At 41.1% G+C, this 22,590-nt stretch overlaps 1 protein-coding gene and 1 long non-coding RNA gene across 2 annotated transcripts in view; one reads left to right on the top strand and one right to left on the bottom strand.

The window, feature by feature from the left end:
- LOC137216226 (uncharacterized) overlaps positions 1-22,590 on the bottom strand; it is a 154,648-nt gene that overhangs the window by 99,547 nt on the left and 32,511 nt on the right. The gene's annotated exons all lie outside the window — the stretch shown is intronic.
- On the top strand, positions 3,759-18,870 carry LOC137216191 (beta-defensin 109-like). Its single transcript, XM_067722109.1, is given in 4 exon segments — positions 3,759-3,820; positions 7,947-8,083; positions 18,667-18,742; positions 18,744-18,870. Coding segments are annotated over 4 exon segments (402 nt in total).

Below are 22,590 nucleotides of genomic sequence, written 5' to 3' on the forward strand. Positions count from 1 at the left end.
AGAACACTTAGGATACTCTAATATAAGAGCTAGAAAGAAGCTGAGAGGTGATCTAAGTTGATATTTTCCACTGAGTATTCCAGAATCCATTTCAGAATTGGTTCCTGGGAAATTCGTTAAAAATGCAGACTTCTAGGCATTAGAAGGTGTACCTAGCCTTGTAGGCACCCTCCCAAACTAACACTGCCTGGAGTGGGTCGACGTGTCCGCATTTTGAAGCAATTTTCCCAGTTGTTTTTATGCGTAATGATTGAGAGTCTCCTGATTGCGACCCAACAGATCTAGGTCTGAACGGGCGCTACTGAGATTCAAGGGGAACGGCCCTCCTGCCGATGTCTGGACCTCCGGGGAGAAGCAGGCCTAGAGACCCCCTGCCTTCATGTTCAGAGGCATCTGATTGCCCTGCCAGTGTTGTATGCACTTGATGCGCTATTGAGAGTAAATGACCACCGGATTCAACTTCCTCCTCAGCCCTGAGGGGCGATGTCTGGTCTTAACAACAGAGAGCTCACGCCTTATTGGGAGGTAAGCATCTGTTAAGCAAACTAACATACGTGTGGTCAGTATATCCTGAGCAGAGCACTGTGGGCTTTCGGACCAGGAGTGAGTGGGGCGATTAATCACGGGGAGGGCTAGCAAAGCCTGGGAAGTGCTCACTAACACAATGTCTAGTCACTAACTAAACCAGCAGGTGTCTGTACACAGCCTGACTCCTTGTAACTGAATATAGATAGCTCTTCGCTCGCACACCTTACCTGGAGCCAAAGTGTTTGTAGCTTATGTTCCCATTTAACAGGGTTTTCTGGTCAAAAGTGTGCGCCCACATCTCCCTAATGAACTGAGCGTCCAACAAAACAAGGATTCTCAGCCTTCTTGCAAAGGCCATTCTGTGCGCATAGAACGCTCCTGTCCACAAGTACCCTAATGAGGTACAGGAGGGCACTTGATATCCGGCCAAAGACATTCTGCTGGTGCCAGGGAGCCGCAGACGGAAGTTTTCTCTGCCTCTTGGAAATGAAGCCAAGCTTTCTCCTCTCTGCAGCCACGAGGACTGCGGTTCCCTGGCTTACCATTCCCTTCTTTATGGGCCAAGTCCCACCAGGTAACAAAACAAACTCTACTGAAGCTCTGGTAAGAGTAGGGTGCCTGAGGCCTTACAGGGGTCCAGTGTTCACAGCAACATCTGCATCACCTCTGCCCTGAGCAGGGGTCTCGTGGGAAACCTGAGAAGTCCTGCAGCCACTGACTCAGTAGTTCTCCACAGCAGCTCTCAGTTAGATGACATGAAGCCAAGGGCGTTTCAAGCGCTTGAAACCCTCTTTGTTCCAGCACTGAAGATGAATTATTTAGGCAAATTTACTAGCAGTTTCTAGATCTAGGTAACAAAAAAATGAGGCATTTTTCTACTAAAACTTGGTCTCCAAAACTCCTCTACTTTCAGCAAAAATTAGCATCCTAAGATACTGATGTAAGAGCTATGCCAAAGTTATAGGGGCAGAGGGATTGGTCGGGGTGGGGGTGTCTCCTTGAAAGGCTTGCCCTGAGTCTGAGAGACCTCCAACCCTCTGCCCCGCCCAGCCTTGATGATGCCCCCGAAGGCTCCATGCCAACCTCGGGCTATCCTCTTCCTTTTCAACATCTGTTCCCCTAAAGTAGAACTTTAAACACAGGGGTCAAGGTGGCACTGCAGTGAGTGCATCCCCTGCATTCTGCATGCGAACGTGGGTCACAGGTACAGGCACAGACGTATATCTCCGGGACATGTAGATGTAAGGAGGGATGAGCAACTTACTGCTCTACATCAAGAGGATTGTCTTACCTTTTCCTGAGAATTCAGGGTCTCAAGGGTTGGAAAGGAGCAGGAAAGTAGACAGATGCGTGATTGGGGACAGTCCTCATATAAGGAGCGGTAGTCTACTTAATCCCAGCCCTGTTATTCCTCTCAAATTCCTTGCGGAGTGTGGGGTAGTGGATATATTTCACTATATTCTGCATTCACACACGCAGAATATCACTATTCTGGTTACAGGTAAAAACGCAGATGAAAACCTTGAATAGACAGCCTCAAACACTTAGGACTAATGTGATCCCATGATTTTCCTTCCAAAGCCTGCTCTGACCATCAGATCCTTCAAGGCCTAGTGCCTTAAGCTTTCAACCCCTGCGATACTTCTTTTGTCTTTCTTTCAGTCGTGCTTTCTCTCTGGCTCTCACTTACGAAGCCTCTCCCTCATCCTTGTGCCAATACTCTATTTTGAGGGCTAGCTGACTCTTCCCCGGACTATCTAGCAGCCAAGGTTACTGGCCTATGATGTCTCGGAAGTCGAAGGCCATCGTATCTTTTTTTCTTTGTATGCCTGCTTCCCAGTAAGGGCCTCACATTCAGTGGATGCTTAACAAATATCCATTAATGATTGCCTTGTGAACAGTAAAGAGTTAAATTCAAGTTAATGCATTTGATTTTCGGCTGAATTCAATGGACTTTTGTTGAATGTCCATGAATGCCCTATACTGATTTGAAGCTATTCAAGAATTGGCTTTTATGTTCCAGAATAGGAAAATCTAGAAGTGTTGGTTTGGAGACCTCTCTTAATGTCAGCAAAGAGCTTAAGAAGCTGTCAGGGAAAAGGTGCACTTTGTAACATACAGGGATGGCTCAGAATCAAGCCACTTTCGAAACTGAGCCCCTCATTGTGTATGACCCCACCCCCGAACACTAATACATTAGGAAAGAAGTCAAATACTAGTCAATGCTTTTAACAAGGATGCTTGTTTAGCCTTTAAGAATCTTAATGTATGCAGTGATTCCTGCAGCAGATTGAAACCTCAAAGACCAGAGCCAGGAAGAGAGGCAGTGAGCGCAGCTCCAGGATGCAAGAGATACTGACATGGGCACTGTTTGCATGTTACATATGTAGGAATATTGTTCCCTTCCCCCGGAAACATATCCTCTCTAATAATTTCCTTGATGTATATTATCCTTTGGATCTGTATTTCAGTTCCGCTTTTGAAAGACACACACATACACACACACATACAGAAAGAGAGATATCTCTAAAAAGTTTCTTCTACTCTAGGAAAACCAGCAGTAGAAGACTAATATTAAATAAAAACTGACCTCTGTCATCGGTGTTAACAGATAATAAGGATCGAGAAAGACCCAGAAGAGCTGGGGTGTGTGTGCCCTGGCGTGGGGGCAGGGCTGCCCACGGCTAGCCTTTCGTTACTCAGATGCACTCAATCTTGTCCGATTTTACAGCAATGCCCCAAATCCAAATTTTTGTGTGAAAGCAGATTTTTAAGAAATCAAGTAACAATGAAAAATCCACACAAGACTGTTTGCAGATACTCCCTCCTCCCATGTAATTCAATAAAAATTCAGGGACACCAGGAAATAGCTACCACAACTCTCTTCTCTGTGCAGGCAGGGCCGGTTTCAAGGAAGTCTGTGAGCGTTCCAAACGGCTCCTGCCAGGAATTCTGCATCGACTCAGAAATCCAGGCTGGGAGGCGTGTGGACGGCCGACCATGCCGTCTGCCCACGGTGCACGTGCCTGAAGTCGACCCTGCTATACCCAGGGAGCACTGACGCCCTTCTCAAGCTGTTTGTTTGTTTGGATGTTTTATCCTCACTCCCTCGCTCGCTTTTGCTCTCGCCTCTCTTTCTGTCTTTGTTCTCACAGGGATTCTTAGTGAGTTCTCAATAAATAAAAAAAACAAAACTTGCAAACACAAAACCTAGTTTAGGAATTCGTACGATGTATTTTCACTTGGTCGTGGTTTGGTCTCCATCTCTCTATACGGCCTGGATGAGCTCCAGGTTGGGTGGGGGGCCTTTTTTCTTACCTACGGTTTTTGCCTGGCCCGGGCAGCCCTCCACCCTTCATCTGGGGACACTACTCTCCTTCCCCACTTGGAAAATGCACGACTTCATTCCATGCAGGCTTGTGGGGTCTCCCTCCCTCTCAAAAGGGCCGATCACAGGAAACCTGCATAATCGGATTTCCCAGATTTCGCCAGCAAGCTGAGTGTGGACAGAGCAACACCCCGATAAAAGACAATTCTCACACCCTTTTCAAAGCCAGTCCTCCGGGTTCCCTTTTTTCCACATTCTCACCAACACTTCTTCTCTTTTATCTTTTGACAACAGCCATCCTAACAGGTGTGGGATGGTATCTCACTGTGGTTTTGACTTGCATTTCCCTGATGAATAGTAATGTTGAGCAATTTTTCACATACGGATTAGCCTTTTGTATGACTTCTTTGGAAAAACGTCTATTCTGGTCCTTTGTCCGATTTTTTAATATACATATTTATCACAAAATGGTTACCACAATAAGGTTATCTAACACTTCCATCACCTCAGATAGTTAGAAATTTTTTGTGTGTGGTGCAAACTTTTTTTTTTTTTGCGGTACGTGGGCCTCTCACTGCTGTGGCCTCTCCCGTTGCGGAGCACAGGCTCCGGACGCACAGGCTCAGCGGCCATGGCTCACAGGCCCAGCCGCTCCGCGGCATGTGGGATCTTCCCGGACTGGGGCACGAACCCATGTCCCCTGCATCGGCAGGCGGACTCTCAACCACTGAGCCACCAGAGAAGCCTGGTGCAAACTTTTAAGATCTACTCTCTTATCAACTTTCAGTTACACAATAAATTACTTACTGTTAACTATATATACCAGGCTGTATATTAGATCTCCAGAACTTATTCATCTTACAGCTGGAAGCTTGTACCTTTTGACCACCTTCACCCATTCACCCCAACCTCACTCCCTGCAACCACCAATCTACCTGCGGTTTCTACGAGTTTGGATTTTTTTTAGATTCCACATATAAATGAGATCATATGGTATTTGTCTTTCTCTGTCTGACTTACTTCAGTTAGCATATGTTCTCAAAGTTCATCTACGTTGCTGCAAATGATAGGATTTCCTTCTTTTTTTCATAACTGAACAATATTCCATTCTGTGTGTATGTATATGCCCAATGCATGTTTCCCAACACCATTTATTAAAGAGACTATCATTTCCCCATTGAGGAGTCTTGACTCCCTTGTCAAATATTAGTTGACCATATATATGCGGGTTCATTTCTAGGCTCTTGATTCTATTCTATCGGTCTACGTGTTTGTTTTATGCCAATAACATGCTGTTTTGATTAATATAGCTTTGTAATACAGTTTAAAATTAGGAAGTTGTGATGCTCCAGCTTTGTTCTTCTAGCTGATGGCTTTGGCTATTCAGGTTCTGCTGTGGTTCTATATGAACTTTAGAATTTGTTTTTTCTTTTTCTGTGAAAAATGCCATTGGAATTTTGACGGGAATTGCACAAAATTTGTAGATTGCTTTCAGTAGCATGGATATTTTAAGAATATTAATTATTCTGGGACATCTTTTCATTTATTTGTATCTTCTTCAATTTCTTTCATTGTTGTCTTATATTTTCAGTGTATAGGTGTTTCAATTCTTTGGTTAAATTTACTTATAAGTCTTTTATTGTTTTTGATGTTATCACAAATAAAATTGTTTTCTTAATTTTTCAGATAGTTCATTTTTAACATATAGAAATGCAACTAAGTTTTGTATGTTGATTTTGTATCCTGAAACTTTACTTAATTCATTTATTAGTTCTAACATTTATTCATGGAGTCTTTTAGGGTTTTCTATATATAAGGTTATTTCATGTGCAAAGACTATTTTAAAAATAAAACTACCATATGATACAATAATTCTGCTTCTGGGGTTTATTTTAAGGAAACAGAAACACTAACTCAGAAATATATTTGTTGTGACAGCCTGGAGGGGTGGGATAGGGAGGGTGGGAGGGAGGGAGACGCAAGAGGGAAGACATATGGGAACATATGTTTATGTATGACTGATTCACTTTGTTATAAAGCAGAAACTAACACACCATTGTAAAGCAATTATACCCCAATAAAGATGTTAAAAAAAAAAAAAGAAATATATTTGCACCCCCATGTTCATTGCATTATTCACAATAATCAAAACATGGAAAAAACCTTTGTCCACTTATAGATGAATGAATAAGGAAAATGTGATACACATTATATATATGATGAAATATTATTAAGCCATAGAAAAGAATGAAATCCTGCCATTTGTGGCAACATGGATGGACCTTGATGGCATTATGCTACGTGCAATAAGTTAAATACTGTATGATCTCATTTATATGTGGAATCCAAAAGAAAAATCAAACCAAAAAAACAACAAACTCATAGATACAAAGAACAGACTGGTTGTCACTAGAGTCAAGGGGTTGGGGGTGGGTAAAAAGGGTGAAACGGTCAAAAGATACAAACTTCCAGTTATAAAATAAATAAGTCCTAGGGCTTCCCTGGTGGCGCAGTGGTTGAGAGTCCGCCTGCCGATGCAGGGGACATGGGTTCGTGCCCCGGTCCGGGAGGATCCCACATGCCGCGGAGCGGCTGGGCCTGCGGGCCATGGCCACTGAGCCTGTGCCTCCAGAGCCTGTGCTCTGCAACGGGAGAGGCCACAACAGTGAGAGGCCTGCGTAACGCAAAAATAAATAAATAAATAAATAAATAAATAAGTCCCAGGGACGTAACGTACAGCATGGGTGACTATAGCTAATAATACTGTACTGAATGCTTGATAAGAGAGTAGATAAGAGAGTAGATCTTAAAGTTCTCATCACAAGGAAAAAGTTTGTAGCCATGCACTGTGATGGATGTTAATTAGACTTATTGTGGTGATCACTTCCCAATATATACATATATTGAATCATTATCTTGTATACCTGAAATATAATGTTGTATGTCACTTACATCTCAATAAAAATCATTTCTTTTTCAGTAATCAATAAAATAAGAGGACAAAAATTCAGTAAGTATATAAAAGACCTGGACAATACTAACAACAAACAATCTAATTAATATTGTTTAAAAACTTCCCACAACAACAGCAGAATAAACATTCTTTCTAAGTGTGCACTTACCAATATAAACTGTATTCTGGGCCACAAAACAAGTCTTGATAGACATAAAATTATCCAAATCATATAAAATATGCTCTGTGACCTTATTAGAATTAAACCAGAAATCAACACTCAGTACCTAGAAAATTCCCATATATTTGGAAATTAAACAACACACTTCTGGATAAAAATGAATAAGCATTTGAATTGAGTAAAAATACAACATAACAAACTGTGTGGAATAAAGCTCCAGTAGCATTTTGAAATAAATGTATAGTATCCAAATGCTTATATCATCAAAGAAGAGCAAATTAAATCTAAAACAAGAAAAGCAGGAGATTAATGTAAATAATAAAAGAAGTTAAACAGAAAATCAATAGAGAACAAAAAAGAAATCAAAAATCGGTTCTTTGAAAAGATGAATAAAATTTATAAATGTCTTACCATTCTGATCTGAGAGAGATAGACAAAAAGAAAACAGATTACCAATGCCAGCCATGAAAGAAAGGACATCATATCCTACAGATATAAGATGAATAACCAGGCATTATTAGGCATAACCATATGTCCATAAATCCAACAAGATCAATGAAAATAGGCAAATTCTTTTAAAGAAACAAACTAACAAAACTCACTTAAGAAGAAATAAATAAGAAAGAAGAAAAGACAAACTACAGGGACAGAAAGATAAGACATTGTCAGGGGCTAGGAACAGGAGACGTTGACCACAAAAGGATGTGAGGGGAATTTTGTAGGTAATAGAACTGTTCTATGTATTGACTGTGGTGTTGGTTATACAACTATATGGATTTTTTAAATCTCATAGAATTGAGCTAATTTTTAAGCAATAAAATTCAGATGTCTGTTGTGTGAGACATCTCAATAAATCTGACTTAAAAGACAGTACAAATATCAATTCTGTTCCTGTCTTCTGCTTTTATTGCTCCCTTTATCTGACTTCTAATAGCTTGTGTCTTCTTTTCATTAAGCTTGAATGTCAGGATAGAGTTCACTTACAAGAACCTGCTATATTTCTCCACCCAGAACACGGCCTTCCAGAGTAACCACAGCTTCCACCCCCATACCTTTCCTGTACCTTTGAGGCCTGGCACCACTACAGGGACAGGTAAAAATCTGGAGGAGGTCCAGTCATGCAGAAAAGCCTACATCACCCTCTCTTATAGTTCAAAGTATAAAACAGTGGGCACTGATACTGGGCGATGGGAAAAAATCCCCTCTGGCTCTGCTCCTGATGTATTCATATAACCCAAACTGTTTCCTGGGTTCATTCAATGTCAGCTACCACCTGATGACCCTACAGCCAAAACTTAGCCCTAAGGATTGGTCCAAATGGCTAGAAGAAAAACAAACCCTGCATGAGGATACAGATGCTATAAGCCAGAGTTCTCAACTGGAGATGCTTTTGCCCCCGGCACATAATTGGCAATGTCTAGAGATACTTTCAGTTGTGACAACCAGAAATATGCTACTGGCACCTAGTGGATAGAGACCAAGGATGTTACTAAACATCCTACAATGACAGAAATGACCTTCAAGACAAAGAATTATCTGACACAAAATGTCAGTAGTGCTGAGATTGAAAAAACTCTGCTACAGGCTTTGAAAAAATGGTAAGAACCAAAACCCAGAAGAGGATAAATATCTTGTCTCAAGAGCATGTTGTAGCCTTCCTAGGAAAGCCCTAAATAGGTGTGAGGCATCCACCCACTCCCATAACTATCCTTCAGAATGGTGTGCGTTTAATTCATGGACATGCAGCATGTGAAAGTAATTCTCAGACACTCCAGCATAATTGGTGATATTTTTCATTCTTACATATTGTTTCTCTCCTGTTTTTGCTTCTCCATCTTTTTCAGTGCCTAACCACCTTCTCACCCAATTTGCATCAGATCCCATTGCCTGAACGAATCTGACTTAATTCATTCCCAGTTCCATACTTCTCTTTGTATTTTGCCCTAGCAACAAGTGCAACCAAATAAATAAATATTTTAAAAGTAGGAATCTAAACTATGTATACTTTAAAAAAAATCTGTCAAGGAAATTACAAATGCGTTTACAACATAATCACTTGAAACATCTGCACATCAAAGAAAATCTGACTGCTCAACCTTTATAACATTGCACCCACTGTGGCGTCACTTCCCCCAATGGCTCTTTGTTCCAATTTCCTTGATACTATGCTCTCCAGTGATGCTGGGACCAGGACTGTGCAAATTACATTTCCCAGACTCCTTTGCCAATTGGCTTTAATGACAGGCACTACAGGGGGATGTAGAGCTTGGAGAAGGGGGAGGGACTTCCTTCCTCATTTTTGTTCCTGTCACTGCTGCTACAGCAATGACAGGTTGCATCCAGAAGAAACGGTCGGCCCCAGGGTCCACCTTCTCATGGCACTCCAGGACCAATTTCATCATGTCCTCAAACAGATGCCAGCAACAGCTAGTTGATGCCCCTTCCTCATAGATCTGAGGGCTGACCCTGAAAGGCCTCCCCTTAGAGCTGCAGAGGCACCAGTCACAGCTGCACAGCATGCCCCTCCTCCGAGGCCTGAGGGTCACAGGACTCCTTCCCAGGCTCCTGGTTGCTTCCGTTTTGTTGTCCCACTGAGTGGTGTTATCTACTTCCTGCAGTTATTTCTGGGTTCCCTCAGCATTCTCTTTGAACAAATCCTGACATAAATCCCCTTTGTCCAAAATACTAGTATATTCTAATTGACTGGATCCTGACTGATAGAACTGCTACTACTATTGTTTCTCCTGTCGTTGCTACGGTTACTGCTGCTATTATCATCCTAGATAACACATCTAGGTAACACGTCTAGTTACCCAACCATAAATTGACAAAGAGTAATACAGACGACATCTCCTCACTCACAACTGACAGATCAAGCAGTAAAAATACATTAAGACTATAGCGCACCTAAAACAGCAATTTTTAAGGTAAAATCTACAAACGCTTTCAATTCTAAACATTATAAATGTGAAATATAACTCAGTTTCTATTTTCCACATGACATAAAGAAGAACTGACTACATATGAGTCCTCTCAGGATCCTGAACAATTTTAAAATAGCACAGATAAGTATGTTTGATAATAATGCATGTAACTGTAATTTAATAACAAATGAAAATTGAAATAAGAAAGTATAAAGTAATTCAAAAACATTTTAATAACTAGAAAGGAAATAATGAAAATACTCCTTATACTGGTTTACTGATCAGATAAGCTAACATTACTCTTATATAACGTGGAATTATTACGTAAGACAATGTAAAATGTAAAAATGTTTTTCCCAAATAAAAATAGATAATTCTTTCCTTATATCTTAAAGTTAAAACAGTAGCAAATGATAGGGAAAAGTTCTGTATTACTTAATATTATGGCTAATTATAGACATGAATTTTAGAGCCATTTCTATCAAGTCTTTAGATTTTGACAGCATATTTATATATTTTATTTCAAGTTACGTTGTTCTTAAAACTGTAATAGTACTTGCCCTCCAGTTTTTCTTTTTTCAACATCTTTATTGGAGTATAATTGCTTTACAGTGTTGTGTTAGTTTCTGCTGTATAACAAAGTGAATCAGCTATACGTATACATATATCCCCGTATCTCTTCCCTCTTGCGTGTCCCTCCCACCCTCCCTATCCCACCCCTCTAGGTGGTCACAAAGCACCAGGCTGATCTCCCTGTGCTATGCGGCTGCTTCCCACTAGCTATCTATTTTATGTTTGGGAGTGTATATGTGTCCGTGCCACTCTCTCACTTCGTCCCAGCTTACCCTTCCCCCTCCCCGTGTCCTAACCTCTTTCTCAGAGCTCCTCCCTGGTCAGGGGGCATGGAGACGCCCACATAGGTCTGACTTGTTAATGGCCCGTTCTGTCAAGAGGAAATGAATCCACGCCACTTGAGTCAGTCTGTCCTTAGAGTGCAAGTAAATTGAGTAGAGGTTAAAGAATACCAGCATGTGAACAACATAAAGGTTAGCATTGGAAGCACCATTCAAGCAGGAAAGTTTTCTCTGTTCTAGTCATAGTCTTCATTGAAATCATACGATAGCCAATAGGAAATTTAGAGCAGAGCCTGACAGTTAGTATACTCTAAACAAATTCCTCTTTAATGAAAAAAGAAATGCAGAGATCACTGTGTCCAATATGTGTCTTCTTAATATGTTTGCTCCCACTGCTACCAGCTAGTCTTACATGACCTACAAACTATTTAAACTCTTTCTACAGAATTGACTATCAACCTCCTCAACCGTGACATGTTGTTTTCAGATGCAGGTATGAATACTTAAATTATAGATTGTGAAGTACTTCTGTGGACCTCAGTCATCTTATCTAAAAATGACGAGTTTGAGCCTGATAGTTTTTAATTGACAGTCTTAGCCCTAAGCGTCCATGATCACAGAGTATCCCATTTTGTGTTGCTGTCTCCATTTCCCAGCCCAGTCATTTTCTTCCTACAGAACTCATGCGTCAGTATTCCAAAATGTGTTTTCCTCCTTCTTGCCTCCTTTTGCGAGACTAGATTTATGTTGGGGTACCTATGCCGTGCGACTGCTATTTAACGTGAGAATCCCTTCCTAGACTGTGGACCAGCACTTGATCTTCTCAGTAACTCCTCCCTGGGAACCGTAATCCTCTTTCTGAAACCCTATTCTGGGTCTGTGCCATTTACATAGAGTGGCCCAGTGGCCAGTTTAGATGAGACAGTTCTGGTTTATGCCTTAGTTCTGATACAGTTATAAGACTGCTTCTTTAGGCTGCCCTGGTGGCGCAGTGGTTGAGTCTGCCTGCCGATGCAGGCGACACAGGTTTGTGCCCCGGTCCGGAAGGATCCCACATGCCACGGAGCGGCTGGGCCCGTGAGCCATGGCCGCTGGGCCTGTGCATCCGGAGCCTGTGCTCCGCAGCAGGAGAGGCCATAACAGTGAGAGGCCCGCGTACCGCAACAACAACAACAACAACAACAACAAAAAGACTGCTTCTTTCACTTTCCAAAAGTGTCTAGTTTGGATTTTAAAAATGCTCACCCTACTCCTACAATTATGGACATGCCTCTCCCATAGCGAGAGTTGTACTCGTTATGCTGATGTCTCCATTCCTTAAGGAGACAAACACCTACAGGACAGAGTTCCCCAGGACACCCCTTAGCACTAACCCCTGTTGATAAGACTCTGTCCATTTCTTTTTCCGACCTACTGAATAGATAAAATGATAGATGCTGATGAAATCCAATCCTTTCAGATCTACCTGCCTACAAATAAATTGCTGTGCCTCACCTAGGCATCCCAAGACACAAAGTAAGGATAAAGCGGAATGTGACCTCATCAGGCAATGTGGCTAATGGCAAAGGAAAGGTCTCTTTCCTCTCCTCCCCCATTGTAATCCCAGGGAAGCTGTTGATACGAGGTTTACGAATCTGTAAGACTGATTCCAGGGTCTTGTCTGACCTGCCCAATAGCCGTCTAAACTGCAGACCCAGGTAATCAGCCACCACCTTACCTGGGGATAAGAGAGTCAAAAAGAGGAGCATGGAGAGAAGCACATGGAGTCTCATGGATGAACGGCAGCTGAAGGGAAGCGTCATCAACATGGTCGGGGCCTGGGGTCACTGAGCATGGCAGATCCATGGCCTTTTATGATGCTCCCTGGACCTGTGGTTTGTTCATGATTAGTGGAGTCTAACAGAAAGAGAATAACTCAGTCTTCCACAGGAAATCTCCAGGGACAAAAGTATGCAATGTGGTGGTAACTCAATGGATGAGAAAGCAGGAGTTAGTGTTATGCGTTTCCCACAGATTTAGGATATCCGCATGGTCTGCTGGGTTCCTTTATGGGAAGACCCATGTGGCAGGGGACTGATGACGTTAGCAAATGGCCAGTGAAGACGTGAAGCCTGTGAACAACTGCATGAGTGAGTGAGTGAGCTTGGAAGCAGATTCCTTTGCACCCCAGCCTTCAGATGAACCTCCAGTCAGGCCCCCAATTTTACAGCAACCTTGTAAGAGCTCTTGAGCCAGAGACACTTATCTGTCTCACCACATAAATTACGTTAGTAACTGCTTACTGTTTTAAGCTACTGACTCTTGGTAATACGCTATATAGCAACAGATAGCGAATAATACACGTACGCATCTGTCCTCTAGCAAACATGCTTTAATAGGGCACAAGTTCAGGTGGGAGGATCATGAGGGTGTTACAATTGTATTTCAGGTCTTTTCCAGCCATATGTTAAAAAGATAAATGTATAACAACATTTAAAGTAGCCGTGGAAGTGACCCTATCTACCTTGCATACAATTATGTGTGCGAGTTTGTGTGTGTGTAAGAGAGAGAGATGGGGTTGGGAGACCGGGGGAGGGGATGGGCGGGAGAGAGAATGAATGAGAGAACAGAATGGGAGAATGAGGGAAAGAGAAAGAATAAAGAAATATGAAGCAATCATTAGTTCAAGAGTATTCCCTGTGATAAACAAACACATGATGGTTCTTTTTCAACTTTATGCTGATTGTTGGAAGAAGGAAAAACAATGAATACTCCATGAGAAATGTCTCTGTAAGAGACATTTCAGCTCCTATATATCTGTATCTATCTATCTGTATCTACCTATCTATCTATATCTATCATTTATCATCTATTATTTATTATCTATTGTATCTATCAATCATCTATAATCTATCTATATCTATTGAGCTCTGAGACTCAAGCAGTCCAGAGGAGACCTTCTTCCTTCTTCTCTTCTGCTGCTTCCAGCCCATGGCCCACCTATTCCTTTTCTTTGCTTATATGTCTTCATCTTTTACTTTGATCCCTCCTTCTGAGTCCCCTGTGGAAGAGATTCCCAATTTGCAGTTTCACCTCTAACTTTTCAACCCCAAATAGTCATTTGAAAATATCTGCTTATTCAGTTTTCAATAAAGTTATTTGTCAGTCAGCTTATATCTGAATATACTATCTTCCAGTCACTTTTCTGAGTTTCAGGTCTAAAACACACGTAAGCCACATAACTACTCACAAGGATCTTAAAGTTTTATGGGAAGAGACAAACATAGGAAAAATGATTATACCAAAATAAGTGAAAAGTTAAAGCATGACTATTTGGAAACACGGGGTTACAGAGAAAGAGGACTAATTCTTTTTGTGAAATTAGTCAAAGTATAAACAAAAAACCCACAACATAACACCAACTTTACAAAAGAAATCATGATTGTATATATTTATAAATGAAAAATGATTTGTGAGGTGAATCTGAGGACTAGAGATGAGAGTGGAGGGGAATTCAGACAAATGAAATAACATGAGGAAAGACGCCGAGATGTGATGACCACGGTATACTGATGGTGGTGGATTACAGCACAGTGATGTTAGCTGAAGCGATCACGCCCGCAGTCTGGTGAGGAGAATCAGAGGCGCCCAGGAGAGCCCTGACGGCACATGCTAAGGTAGGAGGGGCTGTATACATTGGCTTGTCCTCATAATGGAATGGACAAACTCGTCTGAGTTTAGACACCTGTCTTTGGGCAACGAAGAAGACAGACAGGAAGGGGCGGCCTGGAAGGGAATGATCACTGGGACTGAGCTGAGACAGAACAACTGGACGGCAAACTCTGGGTTAAGAGAAGGTGACAAGTGAAAGGAATACGGAAGAGCTATAACTGACTATATTTAATGCATAAATGGGTGCACTGGGTTCCTGAATAAAGTAAAAGGGCATTCACCAAGAAAGGAAACACAGTGATGAGAATGTTTGGTTTTGTGTTTCTTTGTTTCTGAGATTTGGACAGGAACAAAATGAGGTCCCCTTTCAACATCGTAATGTTGTGACTAAAATCAGGTCATAAGGTTTTTTGCGTTTTTTTTAACAAGTTTTTTCCAGCCTTATTGTCAAATAAACGTTGTATGTATTTAGGGTGTACAACATGATGATTTGATATACATATATATTTGCAACAAGGTGGATGAAAGTGGAGACATTATGCTAAGTGAAATGAGAAAGATAAATACTGCATGATTTCACTTACATGTGGACTCTAAAACAGTTAAACTCAATAGAAATATTGAGTAGAATCATGGTGACCAAGAGCTGAGGAGTGAAGGAAATGGGAGATATACATATATATATGTACGTGTGTGTGTGTGTGTGTGTGTGTGTGGAAATACACCTCCATGGAAACTTTACTGCATTTACCATTTTCAGTCCCCTATGTGTAACAGTATGCTGGAGTGACCCCAAATCATTATTTTGAAGGTCAAGTTTATTGGCGAGAAAATGAATCCTTATCTGGAAGAAAACGTGGTTCACACTAACAGGCAATGCTTCCATCTCCGATCCAGTGACACAGTGTCTGGTCAAGTGTATATATGCTAAGTATTTGTAGCAAGCAAGAGTGCAAATGGCTCTTTTTTTCCATTTGTGTTATTTCACGTGAGGACAATATGAGCTGTGACTTGTTTTGTCATTTTCCAGAATCCTATAGAGAGAAGAGTCTGTGAAACTTCAGAAGAAGTTGAAGATAGTCTGGAAACGGAAGCTAGCATGTTCTGAGAATAAAGATAAGACCTTTGAGAGGTGCCCGAAAGACATACACCGTTCCCTTTGTGATGTCACGCCCCCTCCATTTTAGTAGGACCTTATGACTTTGGATTTTAGTTAACTAGCTTTCTTTGAGAACCCAGATCTCTGAGGGGCTCTTAAAAACTGTGATCTACAAATTACCCAGCTTGCTCTCTTTGTCAGGGCAGGAACATAATTCTTTGCTCACATGGGCGACTCCAATAGTCCCTGAGGATCCAAGTATGTTATTTATTCCATTAACTTGTACTCAATGGCGTCTGGCCTTCCTGATCTTCTTTCATAATGAATTCATTGCTTATACTCAGCCTGCCATTTTCTTACAGTCTCATTTGACAATGTGTCTCTGCTACCAACCAAAGCTACTGCTCTGAAACCTCTTCCCTCTTTGTCTCAGTTCCTGGGTTCCAGTCTTAACCAACTGGTAATGTGGCAAGCCCGAGTCAGTCTCCCATTAGGACGGGTGACGATAGCACTGACCTTCCGGAAAGCCCTGCACTCACCAAGCTGACCAATACAGAGGGCCTACTGCTCAAGCTTCAGTTCACAGACTTTTCTCCTTGAAGAAGGGAGTATTTCAGGAAATTGCCCTACCATTTTCAAGAACAGAAAAATTTCAAAGATATTCTCTAGGGTCTATTTTTTCTATAACAGCAGTCATTTGAGAGCATTGAACCTGTAATCTTGGCAAAGTTTAAATCTTTCTTTCAACCTGATCATGTTTGGTTTGCATCTTTCAGTTATTTCTCAGTTTCTGATACATTGATGGTACCCGGGGATTTCTGGCACCCCTATAGATTCTCTCAAAATGCTACTTACACCATTCCAATGGCGTCTGGGGAGTTACAGAAGGAGAGGAAACACAGCAGGCTCAAGCCCTCACTGACTTTCCTCCTTATGACTTTTGGCGTGGTTCAAACATGTCAGAGCTATGTTCATGTAGTGCCGACCGTGGACGTTCTTTTTTTCTTTCTGACCTTCGTGAGATCGAGGTTGATATTGTACTACGAGACACTACATGGATTTTTGTGTTCAGACAAACTTTAACTTGGTTAAGGCAATACCGTCCTCTTCCTAGTTAAAAAATAATGTTTCTCAGGTGTCAATGTTGATTTTCTTTTCCATTCTCCCCTTCAGATACACATTTAAGTTACTTGATTAAGTGGGTATATTGTCTACGTCATTCTGTCACAGTGAACAGGAACATCATCACCAAATTTTAATCTAAAACTATTGACTTATTATTCTTAGCTAGGAATGGCCTCGATAGGCAAATATAAATAAAACTGATGTGATGACACCAAAAACTATCTTATTAATAGACCCCATAATTATTAAATGGACCTTGAGTTATTTCTTGAGTGGTAAAACCTTGACACTATGCAAATTCTCAACACACAGATGAGTCCAAAGTGAAGCTATTAACTGTCCGTTTCCTAACTCTTGTTTTAGGCGGATTTTCTACTGGAAGGCCAGTTTATGTTGAGGACTGTGGCATCAGCTCTACCACTAGAGAGTTATTTATTAAATTAGCTTTTCTACCATACAACTCATCTGGAGGATAAAATGGTCTGGACACAATGACCAATTTTCAGCTTTCTAATACCCTTTACTTTTTAGATACAATTGAAAGGATTATTTAGAATGTCCACAAACTTACTTTTCCTCTAATTGATACACTCCATGATGAAAACTTCTCCATCCTTTGAGTTAGGTAGATCACATCTACATTTGGAAAGAAAAAATAACTTCTTCTTTCTGAGCTCATTGAAGCATGAAGAGATTGAGAGGTTTTCTATTTGTTTAGAATAAACCTGTACCACGACTGAGTACCCACAGGCTCTTTTTTCCTGAAATCCTCCCCTACCCCTTATCTAAAGGAAAGAGGAGGTGAAATGTTAAACTTTTCTTTTTTTTTTTTAAGATTTATTATTTATTTATTTATTTATTTTTGGCTGCATCGGGTCTTAGTTGTGGCAGGCGGGATCTTCGTTGAGGCAGGCGGGATCTTTTGTTGAGGCGCGTGGGCTTCTCTCTCGTTGTCGCGTGCAGGTTTTCTCTTCTCTAGTTGTGGCACGCAGGATCCAGGGCGCGTGGGCTCTGTAGTTGTGGCGCATGGGCTCAGTTGCCCCACGGCATGTGGGATCTTCGTTCTCTGACCAGGGATCGAACCCGCGTCCCCTGCATTGGAAGGCGTATTCTTTACCACTGGACCACCAGGGAAGTCCGGAAATGCTAAACATTTTAAGAAAAGAACGAGCACATAGAAGCTGATGGAAGCTTCTGGATGGATGGATGGATGGATCTGATCTTGATCCTGTTTAACCAAAGTCACCTCATTTCTCATCAAACTTATTTTTTTCCCAATATTCTCCATCCACACAGGTCTTTCTGTCCTTCAAGTAAACTAAGCAAGGGACCTTGCTCCTGCTATTCTACATGCCTGTCATACCCTCACGTGGGTATCTGCTTGTCTTTCTCATTTTCAGCATTCACATCTCAGCTCAAATGCTGTACCCTCTGAAAGCCTTTCTCGGTCCATTTTATCAACTCCACCCTCCAGACTATATCTGGCCCATTATTGTATTATTGTGTTCTGACCACTTATTACTTTCTGAAATTACCTTATCATTCTATTTTTGTATGGTCAGATTTTCCTCACTGAATATAAGTGCTGTGAGAATATTTCTGCCATTTCCGCTGTTCTATTGCTAGTACAAAGAAAAATGCCTGGTGAATAGAAGACATCTGGCAAATATTGGTTGAAGATCCATATAAAGGATTAAAATAATAAAGACACTGGTGTATTTAGAACATATATTTTGTCCATCCCCTCGTTGTTTCACTTTGACATTTACCAAAGTTATTTTTGAAGACTAAATTAACAAAATGCCAAAAACATATAAGAAAAGGAGGGAGGGGTTTGTTAATATTTTGGCTGTTGGGTAAAAAGGAGTCAGTGAATGTGACGAAGCAACTGAATGGACCCTTTGTCCAGCTTCTTTTCTCCATGTAGAAATGCTCTTCCTAGAACTCTTCTACTCTCATGCTTAAGTTTACAGGTTTATATTCCATTCATGGACTAATGATCTCACTGACTCTTCTTCTGCAGTAAGAAGTGGTTTGGCTTCTGCTGAAAACCACTGTTTCAATCTCTCTGGCCTTTGCAGAAGAGACACCTGCAAGATAACAGGATATAATTGGTGCCTACCGAAGACGGTGGAAATGCTGTTGCCAGTGGTGGATTCTTCTGCCAATTCCAACGTCCATTATCTATTCAGATTATCAACCACCCATTAAGCATAAATTGAAATGAAACTTGGAAAAACATCAAAAGGAAACGTCTTTGTATCTAAAAATTTAAAATACACATATTAAACACTGCTAGCTTTATTATCAACTTCTATTATCCCTTGTCAAGAAAAATAAATAAATACATATTGATTTAAAATCTACCCAGACACTACTTCTTTGTGACTCATTTTCAGATCCAAACAATCTCTTTAGAGGTAAGAAAGCCCATTTATTTGACAAATTTTTAAAAAATTTGTCACAGAAAGATCAAAAGATTAACCAAGTTGCAAAGATGAAAATATAGTTATATGCAACATAATTAAATAGACATACAGAGAGTACAAAGGAAATGCAAAGGTCAAATATAGAAGAAATCTAGAAAATATCAGGGAGGGGAGGAGATGTAAACAGGGAAAGGGGAGAAAATTGGAATCAGGCAAGAGGAAATAATCTGGGATGATATGTAAGGATTGTAACTGCATGGCAGATAACTGGAAAGAGATGAAAACAAGGAGAATGAAAGGTTGAAGACCAACAGAAGTAAGTACCCTAACAAATAAAACCTCAACAACAACAACAAAAAAGATTTTGATATTCTAGTGCTATGAGGAAACATTGTGATCATTTAGAGATTCTCAATATTTTACTCCTCAACACAAATAATTCCCTTTTATAGAACCTAAACATTTTACTGTAAAAAACATAGTAACCTCTTCCAAGGGTACGCTGTCAATACCCCTTTTAAATAGATTTTTGATACTTCACAACTTCCGCTACAACTTCATCTTCCTCCCTAGTGTCATAAGGTCTCACTTTCCTTTCCTGAATGTCCTTAGGACTTGAGTAAACTATATACCTCAAAGCAGTTCTTAGAAGGAGTCTTACTTTTCAGTCATATATAAAACCTCGATGATTAAGGAAATGTGTTCTGGCAGTGAAGACTCCCTTTCTCTCTTCCGATAATGCAGCATTTATGAAGTCTTTATGTTTTTTTTTTTTTTTTGATTCTCAGAGTATGGACATTTCCCATAATAATTTGGTATAATCTTTACTCGATTTAGGGCAAAATTGACCTTAAAACAGCAGAGGTATACTGTAGGTAAGGAATTAAGTGTGTAAGTGGTGAGACAGCTTGATGGTTTGCTTTCATTTCTCCCTCCCTACCTCATCTCCACCATCTGGTGAGAATATAGATATAAGCACCTCACCTGAGTTGCGTTTAGTTTACAAAGACTATGTCCTTTTTGGATACAGGTGGGAAACCGGGACTCTTTACCAAGTCAATCTCGCCCCTATATTACTGATCTATACCTGGACTCCGCAGAATTGGGTGCCTCAGCTTAGACTAGCTGCCTGTGAGCGCTCGTGAGTCTCAGAGCTCAGAAGAGGTCCTCAATCTGGCTTCAGCTCATTTAAAACACCATGGCACCTGTTATCTAGAATTCGGAATTTGCTGGCAAGTCCACTTGTTTTCCTGATTTATCATGGAAACATGATGTCTTAAATAACGAAGGAAAAAATACCTGAAAGACTGTTATCCTAATGAGATGCAATCACAGTTCAGGGGTGCGGATGGGGATTATAAGAGAATAGCAAAACCCTTACAGGTACGTAGGAAAGATTTCAAAACCTTGAAAGAACAGCAGGCTTCGACTACATTACAAGTGCTATCAAAACAGGATGAGCAGACTCTCTAGTCCCTAGAAGAAGCAACCTCATGGTGTGTTCCAAAAGACTCTGGAAACACTGATGTATTCGTCATAGTTTTTCTCTTTTTTCTCTTGCCAAATATAGAATAATCTCCTGACTTGTGTCTGTCTCCCTACAAATACCTTTTAGTTAGTCATGTACAGTAATAAAGTCTTGTCTCTGGCATTTTTTCATCCTTTTTAATAAAAATATCCTTCTTATACTTAATTTACATCAGTCCTTAGCATCCTGTCTAAATCCTTTTGACGGTTGGACATGCCACACTTGCTTTAATAATTCAACATGTTGGCTAACTTCTGTGGGAGACACTGTGTGTGTGTGTGTGTGTGTGTGTTTCACGCTTCCAATTCTTTTGTTCAGACTTTAAACACTAGAATAGGAATATCTGAATAGAGAGGATCGTCATAAATATTCCAGGAAGCACACCTGCAGAACAGCAGGTCCCAGACCCCCTCTTCTCACACAAAGGCTAATTTAACAACTATACACGGATGGAAAGACCTTTATGAGAGTCTGGAGTGCAGTCAAGAGATCCAGGCGTAGGTCCCATTCTCCAGACACTCCTGGGCAGGGCTGGGGCCTCCGAGGCTCCAAGCAGCCCCGCCCCCACAGCTCCCTGCATTGAAGGGTACACGGGCCGCTCTCCTGAGCTATAATTGCATGCCTGGAGTTTGGGGGAACCATGCGCATATGGCTCCACTGGGCTTTGCCCTAAAGGGGGGCTGTCAGTGGTGATCACGCCTCAGCAGCAGTTCTCTGCCTGGGACCCACAGCTCTCTAGAGCATCTTCTGAAATCTAGGCAGAGGCAGCCATGCACCCACAGCTTTGCTGTGCACAGCACACACCACATCAAGGACTTCTGGAGCTGTACCTGGGGCTGCTGAGGACCACAGCTGCAGGGAGAGAGTCCGTAATGTGAGGTGGCACCAGACAGCAGGTGGCCCCTCTTTTGAAATCATTCTAACCCCCAGACCTTTGTACTCTGGGATGCAAAGCGATTGGAGGGGCAGCCTATGGTCTCTGAAAGTAATTTTTCCATTAGACAGTAGGTCCTGCCTTCTGACATCAGTATCTATTTTTGGTTATTGAGATGGTTATATAAATCGTTCCTGACTTCAGTCTCCCTCACAAGAAGACAAACTAGCAAATATCCACAGATTAGACACCACTGTGAAAATCCCAGAACAGGGGGTGAGTCTGAAGAAATTCTTTGGACCGCGAACACTGAGAAGGATGGTATTAGAAGGTAAATGGATCACTACACTCTAACCTCATCACCCCTCCCCGAGGCTGGCACAGAACCAGACCAAGAAAGCCCCCGTGGACCTGTGATTCTCCAGTGGGAAAAAGAGAGCCTGATGTGGACATCTAGCTTCCCAAGCATCATGGCCACTTCCCAGGAGGCCCTCAACAGAAGGGCAGAATTCTCAACAGAAACTTTTCAGACCAGGAGAGGATGAAATGATATATTTACCCCACTCTCAACAATGGATAGATAGGTGCACATGTAGCATTTTCTCAACTAGATAACATGTTAGGCCACACAACAAGTCTTGGCAAATTCAAGAAGATTGAAGTCCTATGTATATTCTCTGACCACAGTGGTATGAAAGTAGAAATCAGTAACAGGAGGAAAACTGGAAAATTCATGAATACATGAAAATTAAACAATACTCTCCTGAACCACCAATGTATCAAAGAAGAAATTAAAGGGGAAATTATACATATATCTTGAGAGAAAAAAATGGAAACACAATATACCAAAACTTATTGGATGCGGCAAAAGCTGTTCTAAGAGGGAAGTTCATAGCAGTAAATGCCTGTATTAAGAAACAAGAAAAAACTCAAATAAACAACCTAACTCCATGCTTCAAGGAACTAGGAAAAGAAGAATAAACCAAGACCAAAGTTAGCAGAAGGAAGGAAATAATAAAGACTAAGGCAGAAATAAATGAAATAGAGAACAGGAACATAATAGAAATGATTAACGAAACTAAGAGTTGGTTCTTTGAAAAGATAAACAAAACTGAC

This window comes from Pseudorca crassidens, chromosome 21 (genome assembly GCF_039906515.1).
Source record: "Pseudorca crassidens isolate mPseCra1 chromosome 21, mPseCra1.hap1, whole genome shotgun sequence".
NCBI lineage: Eukaryota > Metazoa > Chordata > Mammalia > Artiodactyla > Delphinidae > Pseudorca > Pseudorca crassidens.